Raw genomic sequence first — 19,006 nt, forward strand, 5'->3', positions numbered from 1 at the left:
CCACACCAAAATCAATTGATTTTAACATTAAGGACCAGTCGTCTTGGTTATCAGCTATGACATTATTCAGCTTCATGACAGAATGTAGCTGGAGGGATTTAAGGTGGACACAAACAGTTGTATTATCATAATAATAATAATTATTGTTGTTATTACAAAATTATTAATAATATTTAGTCATTATATTAATTGATGTTGTTTACTTCCAATTCTTGTAACTTCTTCAATAAATGCTTGCAAATGAGACAGGCACCTTACATCTGCAAACAGACCATAGACTCTACTGTATATAAAGACACAGAGCCACTTATGTGTTGGGTGGTGCTGCGTCAAGGTAGATATATTAAGTGACATGTTTTCCTTTATCAGGCAAAATAAAAGGATAAACTATTTAACTGCTGAAAATAGAGTACAACTAAAAGCTGTTTACAGTAGATATGTGTATGAGCGTTGTTGTTATTTTAATTTCCAAATACTTTCGTTAAAATGCAACCTATACTCTAATTTTGGCGCATTGGGTGTTTAAATAGAGCTATGGTATATTTTATAGTAGGTACAGTATAACCGGAAATCATTATTATAATTTTTGCTTGCTTGACTGGTGTCGGGTGAGGGGTCATAAATTGAGACAGACTCCCCACACTTGCATACACTATTTCCCCACTGCACAGCTGAAAGACAATATGACCCTGCACCGTTCACCCTCTGGTCGCTAGTTAACAGTCAGCTCCGGACCGAGGAGTTACTTTCTTTAGTGGAGTCGGGTGGACCGACACTTCCTCTACAGTTTTCACCATCTTCCCTCTCCGTCCAGCCGGCTGCAGCTATCTCTCCACAGCAACGGGAGGTAAGAGAGGGTGCTCCGCGGTGGGACAATCCGCTGCTAGCTATCAGCTAACTTTGCTAGCTAGCGAGCTAACTCGTTAGCAACTGGCTGAGTTCCAGCCCCTCGACCTAACACACAAAATGTTTGCTTGCATCCACGTTTAACCGTAAAGGTTTCATTGACAGCAGTTCGTCTAAAATACTGTTATACTGTTAATGAAACCTCCAAGGTTTAAGTTTTAGGTAAGTTGATAACCGACACTAGACCGACTGTAGGGTCAAGTTGGCCAGGCTCAATTGTTGTTTCCTATAACCTTCAAAATAAAAGCGTAGTTCGCCTACACGGATCATTCTCCCACTAAGAGTAAGCTAAAGGGGTGAAACTAATGGAATCAGCAGAATCCTAAGATTAAATTGATGTGAAAGTGTGGTGAAATTTGTCTCTGAATGTTTTGAGATTGCCAGTTTTTAGATTGACGTTGCCAGAGGGTTGCATCAGAGTTGAAACAAAAGAATTTATTGTTAAGCTTATCATTCATCTAAGCATATGCAATTTATTCTCTGGAACCAGCTGTTAAAATATGAAGATTTACTGCCTTACTTTGTTCCATATCACTGTAAATTAAATATCTGTGGATTTTGGAGTGTTTGGCCGTATCAATTTGAGGACAACATCTTGGGCTTTCTGAAGTTGTGAATCGGATTTTTCACAACTTCATAACATTTCACTGAGTGAATGGCTAGGCATTTAATTGAATAAAATAATGAGTGGACTATCATAAATGGAAATGATTGTTAGTTGTGGCCTTAGTTAATATGTCTATGGTCAACTGAATTGACAAAGGAGTCTAAGAATACCCACTATAAATAAAAGGCTATTTTAGTCATTTTAAACACCCAGGGACTACATGTGAAATTGTGCAACAGGGGGCAAAACATCCATAGGTTTATTTCTCAAAAATAATAGCAAGTAAACTCTAAGCTCTCTGCTCTTCTGTAAATATAATCCATGCAAGGTTCAAACCCCGTTTTTTTTTTTTTTGTTGGGATGCCACAAAATACTTTTATTGTGAATGATATATTCCAGTACTTCCGCTTTGTATTTGCCTCGCGCTGGCGAACTTAACACAACAAAATAGCAAGCGGCTATGGATGTGCGGCTGGTGCTCAGGGGAACCACGCAGAGTTGATGGTGTTAGCTTAGCCAACATTAGCCTGCTAGCGAGTTAACTGCCGCTGCAGGTTCGCCAGCATGCTAATAGAGGCAGCTTAACCGCAGCACACTGCAGCAACTCTCGTGTCTTTCTGTGTAAAGGGTCCAGCCGAGCTGAACTCCGCTGAGCCATGCGACAGTGGTGTGTCCCCGCTGCGACCCCACGCACTGAACCACTCCCGGGGCGCCTGTCTGTGTCACCCCCTCCATCAGGTAAGGCTGCCTCAATGACGGGACATCGTTTTTACTTACTTTTAAAGCCAAAACCAGCTCGTTGCTTTGTTGTGAATCTTTTGGTTTCGCACAGAAAGGAAGCCAGAATACCAATATGAGAACAGTGGCTGACTTAAATAACTTTGACTCTGATGGTTGTCCGTCTGTCCCGTAAACATAACATTTCAAACGGGATTCTCGGCAAAGATCTGGCAAGTTAACTCTTGTCATGCTTATCAACAAACGTACATACGTGACAGTTCTGGACTTGAAGCATCCCAGTAATCATTGTCCTCCTGGTGAATTCGGCACACATCCCATTTAACAAAACCAACTTTTTATGGGCAGGTGGTCCTGCTCGTTGTAGCTCACCACTGTTTTTATTGGATGGCTCTGCAAAATCATGAAAATATACCAATGCCGATTGAAGAGTGGGTTTTAATACATTTGTAAATCACATCAAGTTGTGTGCCCCAGGTGTCATTTTTCAATTAGGCAAGGTCATGTCAAAGTGCTAGGTTTTCTAAATGAGTTGCATGCAATATTTACTCTTTAATCTGTACAATTACAATTTAGCTCCCCACAGCTCTGCACAGGACACACAGGTATAGAAAGTAAAAGTATGGATGGGTATGACTAGGCTGAGGGGACCTGATGTTAGGCTATGTATGCCAGGGTGATCTTACTTTAATTCCACCCTGGACAAATGGAGCAAGGTTAGCCCCAACTGTCTGTGCCAAGTGTTTTGAATCGGTGCCAAATTTTTGAATGACCCAAGGGTTCTTCAGAGGAGAATGCAGTCTGTTTCTTTTCCTAAGTTGACTTTTGTAAACCAGCCTCGTGTCAAGTCAGAGTTATTTGATGTAAGCATAACTAAATAGTTCAGTTATTTGCAGTTAAAGTGTTGTGTTCAAGAGAAATGGACCCTGACAAAGGAAGGGTAGTGTTTGAATTCGGCCTTGCATGTCTTTTTTTATTTGTGTTTTCATCTATTAATAATTCTTTCTTCATTTATCAGTTTGTCGGCAGGTCCTGTAAAAGTCTGCAACTTATTCTCTAAATTTAAGGTCTTTCAAAGGTGCTGAGTAGAGATAAATATAGCAGTATATGTCCTGGTAACACTTTGTGTAGTCTTGGGTTGCTGTTTATCTGGTGAGGATTCAACCCGGCGACGCAGACCTTTGGTTTATTAATAGAGCTACAGTTGGTTCATATTCACTTACAAAATTGGTGTTGTATTTCATTCAGAAAAGCTGGTCTCAAGTTCACTTTGGCAAAATTTACACCCCTCATTATGTATGCAGATGCCAGAATGGAGTGCTGTGAGGTGGAGCCACGCTACACCATTGAACAGATTGACCTCCTGCAGCGCCTACGTCTATCCGGCATGACCAAACCTCAGATCATCCACGCTTTAGAGTCCCTGGAGAGGCTCGACCCAGACCACCGCCCGTCGCACTGTGACTCTCACCCGGCCCCGTCCAACAACACCCCCACCACAGCCGCCCCAGCCCCATCCTCATCATCATCCTCCTCCTCTTCCTCGCTCTCCCTGGCATCTGCTACCACGCAGACCTCCGGCCTGGACGGCGCCGCGCTGTCCCCAAGCCATAGCTACGAGGCCTCGCCTCCGCCCCTGTTCCCTCCCAGCGTGGCCGTTCAGAGGTCGTTCAGTTACGACATGATGGGAGAGGAGGAGTGGGACCTGGAGGAGAAGGTGGAGGAGTACATGAGGTGAGAAGGAACAGGGGAGGAAGGTGGTGCTAATTGTTAAGAGAGAGCCAGAGATGAATTAGTGCTGGGTGAGGATGAGTTGAAGAGAAAGACCAAAAGAATAGTAGAGACAAAGAGAGACTATTATAACATCAGATAATAACAGCCTCTGTCCCCAGAGGTGCAGACTTGTTCTCCAGAATTTTAGTGGAGTTAATTCAGGTCAGGTGTTCAGGGATGGCTGAAAAAAGAGAAGCATCAGTGAATAAGGTTAGTCAGAGCAAAGGCTTGTGCTTTAACCACAGTCTAATGGTTCTTATGCCATGACGGGGGTTTTGTTGCTTTTACAGGAGAGACAGCAACCTGGTGAAAGAAGAAATCAAAACTTTCCTCAACAATCGCAGGATCTCTCAGGCAATCGTAGGCCAAGTTACAGGTACCCTGCTTTTCATTACAGCTTATTCAACTGCCTCAGTAGCAGATGACACATGTCAAATGTCATTCGCTGGCAGTCATGAATAGTGCAGACATGTGGCGGTGTGAATCTCATCCTTCAGTTTGATGTTGATTCGAACAAGATACATAATTGATTGTTGTTTCATTAAATAGAAAAGGAATTATTCAGTTCACTGAATAATATTATGAAGTATAACTGGACATCAAGCGAACTGGTCATGATCAGGGGCCCTGACTGAGTATGGAGCTTTATTTGAAAATGTTACCTGCAATAATTTGTACACATGTTACAGTCACCTGCATGTATGAAAATAATTAAAATGAATGTGTAAGATAGCGGATGTGTGTTTAGGTTCTTTTGTAGAACGAAAAGTCTGTATTTTCAGGAGCAAGGAGGAGAAACATCCACTGTGCTTTTACTGACTTTACAGTAGAGAATACTAGAGCTGCAACCAATTTCATCACTGTTCAATTTGCACATTATTATTATTTTTATTATTTTTTACAGTGAATTGATTCAGCACTTCTAAATGTCTGAAAATAGTGAAGAATGTGCATCATAGTTTCCCAAAGCCCAGCGACATCTTCAGATGTCTTGTTTTGTCCTTCCAGATTTTCATGGAACTACAACACGAGAGAAAGAAAAGCAGATAGTTGTTTCGAAACTTTTTGAAAATGATTAATTGATTATGAAAATATTTGGTGATTATTTTTCTGTTGATCAACTAATTGATTAATTGACTAAATGCTTCAGCACTAGGGAATACCCGCCGCTGCAGCGCTGGTGCCAGGAGAACTGTACCTTTATTGTGAAATTAAACAGGACTGTTATTTACCTGGTATGAGCTGCCTGAAAGTTAAGTGAGGTGGTGCAACTTCACTTAACTTAACTTTACTAACAATTCTGATAAGTGGTTAATAGTTTAAGACATTTTCTTGCCATCCATTCATTCACTAGTTCCAGTTTCTCACATGTGAGAATTTGCAGCTTTTCTGTGTTTTTATATCATTTTATTTAGAAAATCGTGAGTTTGAGAAAAATGTGGTTCATTTTTCACTGTTTTTGGACGTTTTATAGATTAGAAAAATAACGATAATGATACAATCAAAGTTGCAGCCTTTTAACACAAATAACTATACATGAAATTATAGAACATATGGTTCAATGGTACAACAACCCTTTGTCATCACCAGTTTTATTTGATGAATAAAATATATAAAAGAGGCTGCTCAGTGTAGATGTGACTCTACTGGACTAAATATGTTTTCAGGCAGAACCTTTATAATAATAGATGTAATAAAACATGAATTAATAGGCAGGTTGCTATTGGTAATGCACTAACATAGAAGGGCTTGTACCTTTAACTCAACCTCTAAACAATAATGGAGCTACAATCACAAGTAGCTCAATGTTCACATCAGCAAACTTTTTTTTTTCTGTCCTCCCTGGAAAAGGTTTTGCATTAAATTGCATGTCCTTAATTTAAGTATTGACATAGGGCTGGTTTCATTAGCTGAAACAGTAGTATTACACAGCTGGCTCGCAGCCGATCTCCATAGTACAGATGCTGTTGGTGCACCGTGTAATAAATCAATGTCTTTAATTTGTTAAGATAACATGTCCTCCTGCCTCACGCACGCAGGCATCAGCCAGAGCTACATCTCCCAGTGGCTGCTGCAGCAAGGCTTGGAGATGAGCGACTCCAAACGCAGAGCTTTCTACCGCTGGTACCTGCTGGAGAGGAATAATCCAGGTGAGACGGGTTGTAGAATTAGAATCAGACTGTTACAGAGCAGATGAGTGGAGTATACAGTAGATCATTACAGGGATGATGGATGTGAGGCACGGGAAGACTAATGATGAGAGAGCTGATCAAGGTTGAATTTCAGGTTAATGATAACAGATTACAGATAAGATACTGCAGGAAGGAAGGCTTGTATTAAAAAGATAATATTTCTTGTCTTTCATGAATATGAACCACTGCTTGCTAACCTTCCCCTTCCATCTTTACCCCCCCACCCCCACCCTCTCTTGCATGGTAAACCCAAACACCTCTAATTCCTCACGCTAACTCCATCCTGGTCGTCGAGCGCTGTGAGGTCAAGGAAGGACACGAAACAAATCTATAATTTCAGAGCAAAGACAAATGATAAAGGTAGTCCTGTCACAGGAGATGCTAATCAATAATATTAAGGCTTCTGGTTTGGAAATGAAACTTTAGTGGGTGGATGCGGTTTGCCTGTGCAGGCTAGAGTAACAGCTTGGGTCGGTGTTGACCTCTCCATGTCCTAGGATACAGGTGTACATCTACCTTAAAAATCTGGTATGGTTTTAAACAGCTGCACCATACCACATTAGCCGATGATGCTCACAGCTTTTATTGGTTTGTGTCAGACGGCGTGCATTCACAATAAATCATGTCAAAAAGTCGCAGTTTTTACGTTACCAGTTCTATAAAACACACGAAGCCACTGATGGACCATCTGCTGTCGCTGCTGCCTCCCTTCATCTTAATCCTTTATTTTTTCTTCCCTGCCCACCCAAGCTCTTCCTTAGCTCCTCTGTAGTTCTCAGCCCTGATGCTGGAGGTACTCTGGTGCTGGTTTTCATTCCTACATGGCTAACAAGCAGGCTATTAACAATGATACTAACATTAACTACGTTTCTCTGCAATGTTTCAAAACCAATGCGGTCACAATGCTTTGCTTCTGACGGAGGCTCCTATTGACCTGAACAACTACACTTGAAAGAAGCAGTCAAAATTTTCAATTGGAAAATGCATTTTAAAAAAAACAAAAAAAAAAAAGTTTATTATGATTGGAAATTGCCAGACAGGTCTACAGGAGTGTGTCAGTAAACCCAGTGAGCCCAAACCTGTCTACAGTCTAATCCGTGGCTGTGGCCTGCCTGACCATTGGTTTTGTCCCGACTGAAGGGCTGAGGTGGAGTGAAAGCCAGCACAGCGTGAGTCCCATGCCCATGCCCAGGGCGAGGGGAGGGGACAGAGACGGGACGGTAGCAGGGGCAAGTGGCAGCCTCCCCAACATCCTCCCAAACCCCAACACCAACCTCAACCCCAACCCTGTGTGGAGCAGGCAGAGAGAGCTGCTGATGCACTTGCTGCCGTGGTACACTGCTGCCGCCGCAGCCGCCCAGGCCCAGCCAGGTAACCAGTCCCTCCCTGCCCTGGCCTCAGCAGCTTGCAGCAGGAGACGCCTGCTCATGAGCTGGCCTGCATGCCATTAAACCCATAGCCATTTTCTCAGTAGAGAAAAACTAGAGGATTGTACCCCTAATGCTAAAAGTGAAGTGGCTCCATACTATTGAAATCCTCTTGACTTTGCTGTAGTCACAGCAGGTTCTTGCAGGCTGTTACGCTGACTGTTCACTTCAGACATGGCTTAGTTTGAATATAGTGTAGCGGCTAAGTGCAGGTTATAAGCAACGTTTATTAGAACCATGGATGGACCAGACCAATAAACTAATATCAGCCATTATTTTTGCCGATATTATCTAATTGCAGATATTTCTGTATCAGCCTGTATATCAGAGTCTCACTATTCTGTACTATTTTCAGCATAGAGTGGGAGAGGCATTTTAAATTTTAATGATGCAACCTGATTTAGTAAACGAGTGGTTTGACTCATCGACTTCACACACATAGTGGTGGATTTACGAACAATTGGTACAAACCAAACCAGGAGCTCATTTCCTGTGACAGACTACAACTGTTCACTTTTATGATGAAACAGACTTTGACACTGTGTATTGTTCCTGCTGCGTTCACTGGAGATGGGAATTGTTGCTGACACAACCTGGTTGCAGTTGGCTTTAATTTAGCTGAATGTTTGTCCAGTAAAACTGAAGCAATCAGTAAATGGTAAATTAATTATTTGAATATTATTGAGGCCATGGACAAGCACCACCTGTGTTTGTGTTAGCTGGTCCGCACTTGATAACTAGTTGTATGTCTCTTACTTTGCAACTTAAGATCCAGCTTCCGTTCAACTGGTGCAACGGCAGCTTGAGTCCAAACATGATCACTCTCATCTTTGTTTCCACAAACTCTCAACAGTTAAATTGTTCCATGTGCTCCCTTCTTCAGGTGCCACCTTATCAATGCGGTCTTTGGTAAAGGAGGAACCTGATTGGAGGACGGGGATCATGTCTGGTGACAGAGCAGGGATGGTTAGTGGGCCACTGAGGCTGCGCAGAGGAAGCAGGTTCACCTGGAGGAAGGAGTGCCAATCAATCATGGAGAGGTGAGTGAATCTTAATGGAGTTAATTTGAAATGTGTTGCTTTCATATCATGTTGTAAAATGGAGAATTCTTCTTTAATATACCATTCGACTCAACTTTAAAGGAGGAAGCTCTGCTCAGGAGCCCAATGTTCGAACCCTAAATACACCAACTTCTAGTCAAAAATCTAGTCAAGTGAAGCAGATTTTACTGTATATGAAATGAACCTGGGCTGTAACTATGATCTGATGCTTATTTTCTATTAATCATTTAATCGTTTGGTCAATGAAATGTCCAAAAATAGTGAAGAATCACAATCTTTCACAGTCACAATTTCCTACAATGTGACATCATTATTTCTTTTATTCACCCCTGTAGTGAAAGCCTGTTTTATATTCAGTTTTCAATCACATAGGATGAAGAAAAGCAGCAAATCGTCACATTTTATAAAATTGAACCAATGAATGTTTCACTTTTTTTTCTTTTTTTTTTTGCATGAAAATGACTTATTTTAGTATTAAGTTTTCTCTGGCAAGATGGGATTTGTTGATGACATTTCAATGTTTGTTTTGCTGTAAAAGGCAAACAAATGTCTCACTTATAGATTTGAGTTTGTGTTTTGCACTAAACTGTTAAAAAAAAAAAAAAGATGATCAAGTCCAGCCGAGCTTTACAGAAGATTCCCATGAGTTTGAACATGTCAGTACTTGAAAAATTCAACCATCAAAACCTCATGACTATCATTCCCATACGATAGGAATGTATTATATGAGGTAAGAGTCAGTAGTAATAACCTCCTTTAGTGTGTTAGTGTTGTGGCTTCCTCTCTTTTGTGCGGTGCAGAGGGATTTGGCTCATGATGCAGTTTTTTATTCGGTGTATTATGTCCCCGCTTCTCTGTCCCAGACAGTCTTCTCAGGAAGATGCAGAGAAAGAGGAGTAGGCATTCCTCTACCCGCGGCGTGCAATTGATTTCTCTATTACATGGTTGCTGTAAGTATAGGGTGCAGACCGGCCACTCGCAGTAATAAGACCACACAGGGCCTCAGACAACACTCACCAGCAGTGCCCTCGGATTACGCAATTCCACTGCAGTGCTGATCCTTATGAGCTAGTTTAGACCCAAGGACGATAAAGTAGAGGTGAAGATGATGTGGCGTGTGTGTGTGTGTGTGTGTGTGTGTATTTGTGTGTAAGACAGAGTGAACAGGATAGGGCAACCCAGAGGGTGAGAGGATAAGAGAGCTGAACGAAATTAATCCCTGTGTGTTTTGTAATGTGAGATAATAATTCTTTTTCAGCCATGAGGGGATTTAAAGTATGTAGACATGAGTAAGGAAAAACAAAAAAAGAAAAAAGGTTTTTACCTGGATACATACATTTCTGTTTTTACCAAAGATTCCTCATATTTGAAGGCATAAGAAGAGATTTAAGTGTGTAAAGCTTTAATTGCAGAAATTAATTGACTTAATGCATCCATTAATCTATTCCTTAACAGTGAGGCTCTCTCCTGACGCTCCCCCGATGTATAAATATTGTCCTTCCTCTCCTCTGGTTCAATACAAAGACTAAAAGTTGATGAGGTGTAAAATGAGGGCGTAACTAGCGCTGCTCAGACTGGTGCCGTCTCCTAATAAATGTGGAGCCTGTGATGTAATATGATTTAACTGTTTCCAATACTGTGGCTGTTTTGTCTCTTCCAGTTTCTTCATGGAGAACCAGTATCCGGACGAAGCGAAGCGAGAGGAGATCGCCAGTGCCTGTAACTCTGTCATTCAGAAGCCAGGTACTCTGTGGCGTTTTCACTGTATCGAGACCCGTTCCTGTCAGAAATGACCCAGGGCAGCGGCCAAAAATAGCTCAAAGTCTGCTCTCCCACTTTGAATAAAAATGGCATTCTGCATACTTGATCTGAATTAGTTTTGATTAATTGATCAGTCAGTCAGGAGATTAATAATACATTAATTAATGATTAATAATAAAGTCTGTTTTGATGATTGATCATTTCAGTCAGTAAGTAAAAATTCCAGATCTTTGCTGTTTTCCAGCTCATAAAATAAAAGGTTTGCTGCATTTTGTTTTTGCCTCAGATCAATGTAGATATTGTGTTTTCACTCTGTTGAGCAGACTAAATATGCAGTTTGACCATATGTTATTTTATTTCACATTGATGTGCAAATTGTATTGTTTGATACATACCACTGTAGCATTAACCTGTCACCCCAGTACAGCAGGGTTAAATGTATGTTTGAAAGACATGCAAGTATATACAAATAAATGAAAAATAATACGTACCTGCAGTTCTTGTTAATCCAGGTTGAGTCCTGATGACACATGTGGTGTGAAGTACTTCTGTGTACTTCTTTTTCTTCTTGTGGTCCAGCACTGGCTCCTCCCAGTGGTAGTGTCTTAAAGCTGTGGTAAACAATATATTTTTTTTAATGACAAATGTGTTTCTGTGCTGTTCGCTGTCGTGACAAATGACTGTCATTTTTTGTTTGATTACTCAGGTTGTAAACTGTCCGAGTTTGAGCGCGTGACGGCGTTGAAGGTGTACAACTGGTTTGCCAACCGCCGGAAGGAGATGAAGAGGAGAGCGAATATCGGTGAGGACCTGATAACTTACTTTACATGCAGTAGGTCAGTGGTTCTCAAAGTGGAGTCCTTGAGGTGGTTCCTTTTTATTTTCACTATAATTCCTTCCATAAGTCACACACTGACAGAATGCGTGACTGTTCTGGTGTTTCAAACACCTTCTGTAATCTTACCAGATGAAGGTCCATGGTCTAATTTGTGTCACTTTAAGGGTTCCTTGATTTGAAAAAGTTTGAGAACCACTGCAGTAGGTGGATTCATATGAGGAGGTTTGTCTCCATCAGTAGACGCTGGACACTTTGCATGTTTATACATACACATTTATACGTCCTGTGTTTCCAATCTCCGCTCTCCTGTTGAACACAACTAGAGGCTGCCATTTTGGAAAGCCACGGAATTGAGGTGCCAAGTCCAAGCTGCCATTCAAATGGTGAGGAGGGAGAGATGCACGAGTTCGCTGATCAGGTGACTCATCGATTCTCAGAGCAAGTAAGTCGACATGGAGACACTTGGCAACTAGTGAAGAAGAAACAAAAAACAGACGGACTACAGAAGTAGTAGTAAGATTCATATGCTGTGACCATGGTGCTTTAAAACTGTTATTTCAAGCTATTTTTAGCAAAGAGAATTAAACCTTTGGACCGTTTTCACATCACATACCACATACGTTTGCATTCATGCCATGCTTTTAATACAAGCACAGGTTCTAAAAGACGCTCTAAGGAAAGAAATGGAGTCACCATTAAGCGATGATGACTTGGTGAATAAAAGAAGGAAAACACATCATATGTATAATTTTTGTCATGTGATCGGCATTTTGTGACGATCCGCCATGTTTTAATGTTTTTGTGCAACATTTCCAGGAAGTTGTGTCATGATTGGTCAGATGCATTCCTGGCACCAGTGAAAGGTTAGAAAATGGAGCGTGGGGTCTTTTCCACAGAGTGAAATTCTGTTGTTGTTGTGAAAGAGCTCCCTTCCCGGTGTGTAGAGACCTTAACTATTAATGAGACCTTTATTCCATTTAGGTGTGGCAACAAGCCATGCTAGCGAGATATATACAATGCAGCCATAATAAATACTGTGGCAGGTGATCATAAGAGCCAGAGTCTACTACACGGAGTACAAATTGAGGAATTGCCAGAGGTCATGAGGGGCCACAGCAGAAACTCGAGCCAGCTGTTGGCTGCTCACACCAGGCAGGACGACATAAACGCAGTCTGTAAAGAGCCGCTTCGCTAACCTTACGAGCTGACCAAGCCCAAAACTGCGAGTGGGGACCTGAAGACTGGATAATTTGAAGCCTCAAAAGGCTCCAAACAAACTACCGACAGGATGTATCTAATAAAAAATAATACCGAAATCCATATATTTTTTGCTCATATGTCTGCTGTTTATCTTTCTACAGGAAGACACATCTTCCCAGAGGATTGTTGACCAACAAGACCCCTCCTCACTGGCTACTACAGAGGTGGCAGCCCTGCCAAGCCCCACCCCTCAGGTCCTGGAACAGAAAGAGGAGGATTCAAAAAGGGAGACTGTGGATGAGGAGTGACCAAAGCCAGTGTAATTTCGCATCATCATATTTGATTTTTAATCAGATGAAATAGGAAAACAATAAGTGTCTCCTCCTCTTCCTCCTCCTCCACTACCCACATAGGGCCTCTGTGGCCTTTGACACCCAAAAATCAAAGGGATAAGGGTGCTGAATCTCGCTGAGGTGCCTCTGATGGTAAGGAGGCCACTGTATTTATCAACAGTAATCCTGCTTATATTAACGGCAATATACAGTATATAAATATATATATATATATCAATATATATAGAGCATTCCAAGATGGTATTAAAAAGCCTAAATTCCTTAGAGGGAGAATTATGTAAAGGATACCTCGCCCATTTTAAGCTAAGCCTTTTCTGTTGTCTTTGCTACATGCCTTCTTTTAGCTTTTTCAGAGTGGTTGTTTGATGGACTGTGGTGACACGAACGTGCTGAGCCTGCAGGTCAGGTTGTGCTTGGTGGGGATAAAGTATGATATCAAGGATCTGGTTTGTGGTGACAAGAATTCCCTCTCTGCTTGCTCGAATGTCTTTGACCCCATCTGGTTCGTAAGACTCTTAACCTCAATCAATCAATCGATTGGGCAAACAAGTCGATCAATCAACGAGTGCTGTTGCTATCAAATCCGTAAAGCCCTGAGGGACAACTGGAATCTCAGGTAATCCCAAAAAATGGTGGATAAAGACGGTGAAGAATTGCACCAGGTTTCTTTTGTGTCTTAACATATGCTTTGTTTTCTTCATCTTAACTGTATTTAACCAAAACAGGATGTGTTATTTATACCTTTTTATATTAGCAAAACAAGCCTAGGACAATATATATCATAGTGTCTCTTTGTCATCTTGTCTTCTTTGTTATACTGAATGCTGCTCTTTGGTCATTTTTGTAGTTTACCCTCATTTCACAATCTGTCTCAAACCTCAACTCAGCCAGTGAAGCTAGACTAATTACATAAGTCTACTCTGATTTTTTTTTTTTTTCTTTATTTCTATATCTCTAACGTTTGAAAAAAACGCTAAAAACAAATGTGATCAAAAAAAAAAAAATTATAATGTGTTGGCCTACATGCTACAAGCACCTTCTCTCCTATTGGAATAAGCTAAAGCTTAAAGCTCTTGTAAGTTGTTACGACTGCAAAGCTGCACTTCAAAGTGGATCTCACTATAATTGAAAGAGGGGAGAGCGACACAGACTATTACCTGCGTTTGGACCTAGACATGTACATAACCCAGAAAATATACAGGTCTATGGGTGCTTTCCTTCAAATTACAGTAGCAGTATATAGAAACTGTTATTCGTCAGACTTGAAATATGAATAGCTGACTTAAACTCTGCATCATGTAGTCCCTTATATTCACTGGCCCAAGGCCTTGGGAGTTTACTCCCTTAATGTTCATGAAATGGACAAAGACGCTTGTTCTCAAATGGCCCCCCAACAGGGCGCTACCATGTTACCTCCTATTGCCAAAGCTATGCCAAGGTAGAGATGAGCTACAGGAACCTGTGCTTACAGGAGCAGGATATGACACAGTCACAACACTATAGATATACAGTACGTAATAGATAGTTTATTTGCTCAGTACAACACTAGCCAACTCTAGCTTACCTCAGAATAACTGTATGTCATGAATGTGTTACAAGCTGACTGTCATGAAACACTGTGACAGCACAGCAGCCATTATTGTGACTGTTTATGATATGGACAGTGTTATGTAGCATTTATGACGGTGGGGTTTGCCCTGTGTTGTTAACGTATAACTCACCTCAGACAGTTCAGTCCGGCTTTGGACAGGAACCCCCCCCCAAAGCTGCACGCTGTTTCTGATGAATATGCTCCTCTCTATCTGCTTTTATCTGACAATGAGAAAACAATAACGATAATAAAAGTGTAAACAATCAGTCTGACACGTCTCGATTTCTTTTCAGTGGTTTAAGGAACATGCAGCTGGTGTCAACATGATGAAACCTGACTCTTGGGTCGCCAAGTTGAGACAAGTTAACGCCTCACCCTGTCAGCAGATGCTAGGTAGAACTGAATTATTCAATTAATAAATTATCAGTTATACGTCAATTTTTTTTTTAATCACTTTTTTTATTCAACACTAGAGTAAATGTCTTGTTAAAATGATTTCTGCAGTGAAAGCTCTTATGTTTTCTTATGAATTCAGTGCTGATCTCAGGAGAAGTGCTGGCGCTGTGTGATGGTATCTGGTGAAGCAGACGCTCAGCTGATAACTGAGGCATCTGAACAACAGGGTGAACAGCTCTGTGACCTCTATCTATGATTAAGTCTGTTATTGCCACCAAAACTCTGAATCATGGATTAAGTAAACAGCTGTTTCATGAGCTCATGGGGTACATGAATTGAGTTCTACCTGATATGATGGAAGCATGTGCCCCTTCCTTTTTTCTATGTAATATGAATATAGGATCAAAGTTGAACTCATTATTACCAACTGTCTGTGTTACCCTTCTCAAATTAGTTTTATTTTGAACATGAATGACACGTTAATTTCTGAAATTTTAGCCAAAGTGCCACCTTTTTATAAAAGGGTAGTAGCTGACTTCTCAACACAAGATGGCGACATCGTCACTCCTCTATAAATCAAAGAAATGTGTTTGCATAGACAAGGATAAAATGTGTGTGGTCATTATGGAGACAATGAGCTTGTCTGAATCAGGATGTGTACACGTCGCTGTGATATACAGCTGTAATGTGATGAACTGCAGGAGGAGACGGTATCAGGTAGCGAGGGCACAAAATGACAAGCAAATACAAGAAAATGTGAAATGTCATTAAAAGGTGTTTCAGGAAGTAGTCGGCCCTTGACGGTTGCAGCCTGAATTTTAAATGGATTCACTTTTTTTTTTTTTACTTCTTGTCAGTGGCTTCAGATTTTCTTTAAGGTTGCATAAACAGGTGGTTCCACCAGGAAGGACCGGGTCTTTTGTCAGACACTTTTCTGTTACAAGTTTTGCTCTGTGTTGGTTTGGCTGTGTCCTCGTACGACCTGTGTCTGTTGCTGTGTAAAATACATAACAACAACATAACATTATACTGGTCCCAGTGATGTAGGCGACGTTGACTGTAACATTAACTGGAGCTTCTGCTCAGACATGTACTGTTTTCTGTTAAACTGTAGACATGCGGTTCCTCATAAATCATGGGCAAATTAATTTGACAAATTAACATGAATTAAAGAAATTCATATATTTTTCACTTTCAGTTTTCTCCACTTTAGTCTCTTTTACAGACGTTACCTGGCAAGATTTCCCCAGCCGCCTCTTTGTTCACACTTAATGCCCTAAAGACTAGGTTGTCTTTTAAATTTATAATTAGCTAAAGCCACAACTGGTTATAGTGTAAAATGAATTTACTCCAGGTCCCTCATTATTACAGCATTTGTCTCGACTGTGTGCAGGTGTTCCTAATAAAGTGCTCAGTGAGTGGAGGCTGACTGACTTTGTGAGTGACCATTTGTTGCATAAAAGCACAGAGTCTTCACATATTTCCGGCTGTGTTGCTAAAAGTTTGATTTCTAACCAATAAACCCACTTTGACCATTTTGATCAATCAAAACCAAACCAGAAATAAATGATACATTAGTACAGGAAACTAATGTGAAGTCAACAGCACAGAGACTCTGTGGAACCTGTGAAGTATATGCTACCAATGCTGCAGGGGGTTACAGTGGAGTAATGAAAGGAGCTTTGGGAAAATCCCTGCAAACTCAGATGGATGAGTTATTAAAGAACATGTAAAATATATGGGTTTGTTCCCAATGAATGAATGCAGAGTCTAAATATTCACCATAATTTACAGAAGCCTGAACTAAATCACACATGATTGTGATCAGCACAGGATTATTAACTTTGGACATGTAAGGACATGTTGTTTCGACAGCACATATTACACTGAGACATTTATTGTCATTGCATCCTCAATTTCAGAACATTTGCTACATTTCATCTCTTCCTACTGAGTCCAAACTTTTCATGTGTGAAATTGGGTGAAAAACTGAATCGAATTTAGAAGATTTGGACATTCTCAAAATGGTGGAAAATCACAAGGTCAAAATGGAAGTTGTTTTTTTTTTTCTAAATATAAATCTTCCATAGAATCGAGGGAAAAACAGGAGTTTTCTTCCAGCTCGTGTGTTTCAGAAGTTACAGGCAACAAAAAAAATATGAAAGTTGTTTCGAATGCACTAAGTTTGGTTGCTGTGGTGATGAGTGCGTGTGTGTGTGTGTGTGTGTGTGTGTGTGTGTGTGTGTGTGTGTGTGTGTGTGTGTGTGTGTCACAGAGTTCTAGACTCCACATATATGACACCCATATACAGTGGGTACGGAAAGTATTCAGACCCCTTTAAGTTTTTCAATCTTTGTTTCATTGCAGCCATTTGCTAAAATCAAAAAAGTTCATTTTATTTCTCATTTATGTGCACTCAGCACCCCATCTTGACAGAAAAAAATAGAAATGTAGAAATTTTTTGCAAATTTATTAAAAAAGAAAAACTGAAATATCACATGGTCATAAGTATTCAGACCCTTGCTCAGTATTGAGTAGACGCACCCTTTTGAGCTAGAACAGCCATGAGTCTTCTTGGGAATGATGCAACAAGTTTTTCACATTTGCGATGATGAATGTGTGTTTTTAAGATAGAGAAGTGTTTGCCGGTTGATGTTGTGTTTGGCGTGAATCTTAAATGCTTGTGTGTATTTTGATATTCGATGAACTGTATTCTTCTTCTTCTTGCTGCTGTTTTTTAGTTTCACGGTACCGAAGGATAATAAAATACATGCCTGTCGAACTCAACGCTGCAATTATTGATGCCAAGGGCTGCTACAATCACTTTCTATCCCTTACTATACTATGACCTTTTTATGACTTTTTATGCCTTACTATACCATGTCTTTTTTATGCCTTACTATTATGTTTTTATGATTTTTTATGCATTATTACACTATGACGTTTTTTGACTTTTTATGCCTTACTATTCTATGACGTTTTTATGATTTTTATGCCTCATTATAATATGTCGTTTTTATGACTTTTTATGTCTTACTATACTATGTCGTTTTTATGACTTTTTATGCCTTACAATACCATGACTTTTATACATTACTATACTATGAAGTTTTTAATACTTTTTATGCCTTATTATACTATGTATTTTTATGCCTTACTATTCTAGCTCGTTTTTATGACTTTTTATGCATTATTACACAATGACGTTTTTTGAATTTTCATGCCTTACTATACTATGTCGTTTTTATGCCTTATTATAATTTGTCCTTTTCATATGCCTTAAAATACCATGACTTTTTATGCCTTACTATACTATGAAGTTTTTAACCCTTTAACTGCCTGCTCGACGAAATGGTTTAGCACACTTTGACTCACTATATTTCAATGAGAGGAGTACCTCACTTACCTCAAGCTGATTGAGCCATCATCTTAACTATAATGAGCACATGGGAGGAATTGATCTTTCCGACATGCTGGTACACTTGTACAAGACCCCAGCCAAGTCAAGGAGATGGTACATTCCCCTGTTTGGATACATCCTTGACCTGTGCATTGCAAATTCCTGGCTGGTCTACAAGAGGGACTGTGGCCTACTGAACCAAAAACCCATGTCTCTCAAAAGGTTCCGCCTGGCAGTTGCCCAAAGCTTGAACCGAGTCAACAAGCCAGCATCCAAAGTGGGACAACCTTCTGTGAGCTCTCCACCACAACAGAAGCAAGGCGACACCCCAAGACCCTCACGACCAAAACCACAACCAGACGTGCGCTACGACAACCTGGGACACTGGCCTCTTCACTGTGACACGCAGGGACGATGCAACCTCTGTCCAAAGGGTGTCTCAAGGTGGAAGTGTGAGAAATGCAATTTTTTCCTGTGTTTGAACACACACCAGGAATGCTTTGTAGCATATCACCAGAGGTAAAGTGGATGTAATGCTCAACAAGCTCACACAGATGAGGTGTGTTGAGGTGAGAAGGTCAGAAATGTAATGTTTTAATATGTTTGGCATATGTTTGCAATGTTTTTTCAAGATTAAATGGAAACCAGCAACACTAGTTCAATCAATCCACCAGAAATGTGGATCTTGTGTCCCAAAAAACGTTTGTGCAGTTGAAGTATGAAATGCAAATGTTTCCTATGTTTTGCACTGTTTTGTTGCATA

General features: G+C 40.5%; 1 protein-coding gene across 2 annotated transcripts; it reads left to right on the forward strand.

The window, feature by feature from the left end:
• Positions 1–615: 615 nt before the first annotated feature.
• On the forward strand, positions 616–14,713 carry LOC111671473 (homeobox-containing protein 1). Of its 2 annotated transcripts, XM_023428571.2 has the most exons (11): positions 616–847; positions 2,141–2,251; positions 3,556–3,985; positions 4,315–4,400; positions 6,064–6,174; positions 7,357–7,587; positions 8,527–8,683; positions 10,365–10,447; positions 11,172–11,267; positions 11,627–11,745; positions 12,665–14,713. In XM_023428571.2, the coding sequence occupies exons 2-11, from the start codon at positions 2,170–2,172 to the stop codon at positions 12,809–12,811; spliced, it is 1,542 nt and encodes a 513-aa protein (XP_023284339.1). In that variant the 5' UTR covers positions 616–847; positions 2,141–2,169; the 3' UTR covers positions 12,812–14,713. The 2 variants fall into 2 exon arrangements, with proteins under 2 accessions (XP_023284339.1, XP_023284340.1); XM_023428572.2 differs by lacking the exon at positions 7,357–7,587.
• Positions 14,714–19,006: the final 4,293 nt, after the last annotated feature.

Source organism: Seriola lalandi, unplaced genomic scaffold (genome assembly GCF_002814215.2).
Source record: "Seriola lalandi dorsalis isolate HSWRI2012SDOR001 ecotype SW California unplaced genomic scaffold, Sedor1 jcf7180002054879, whole genome shotgun sequence".
Lineage (NCBI taxonomy): Eukaryota > Metazoa > Chordata > Actinopteri > Carangiformes > Carangidae > Seriola > Seriola lalandi.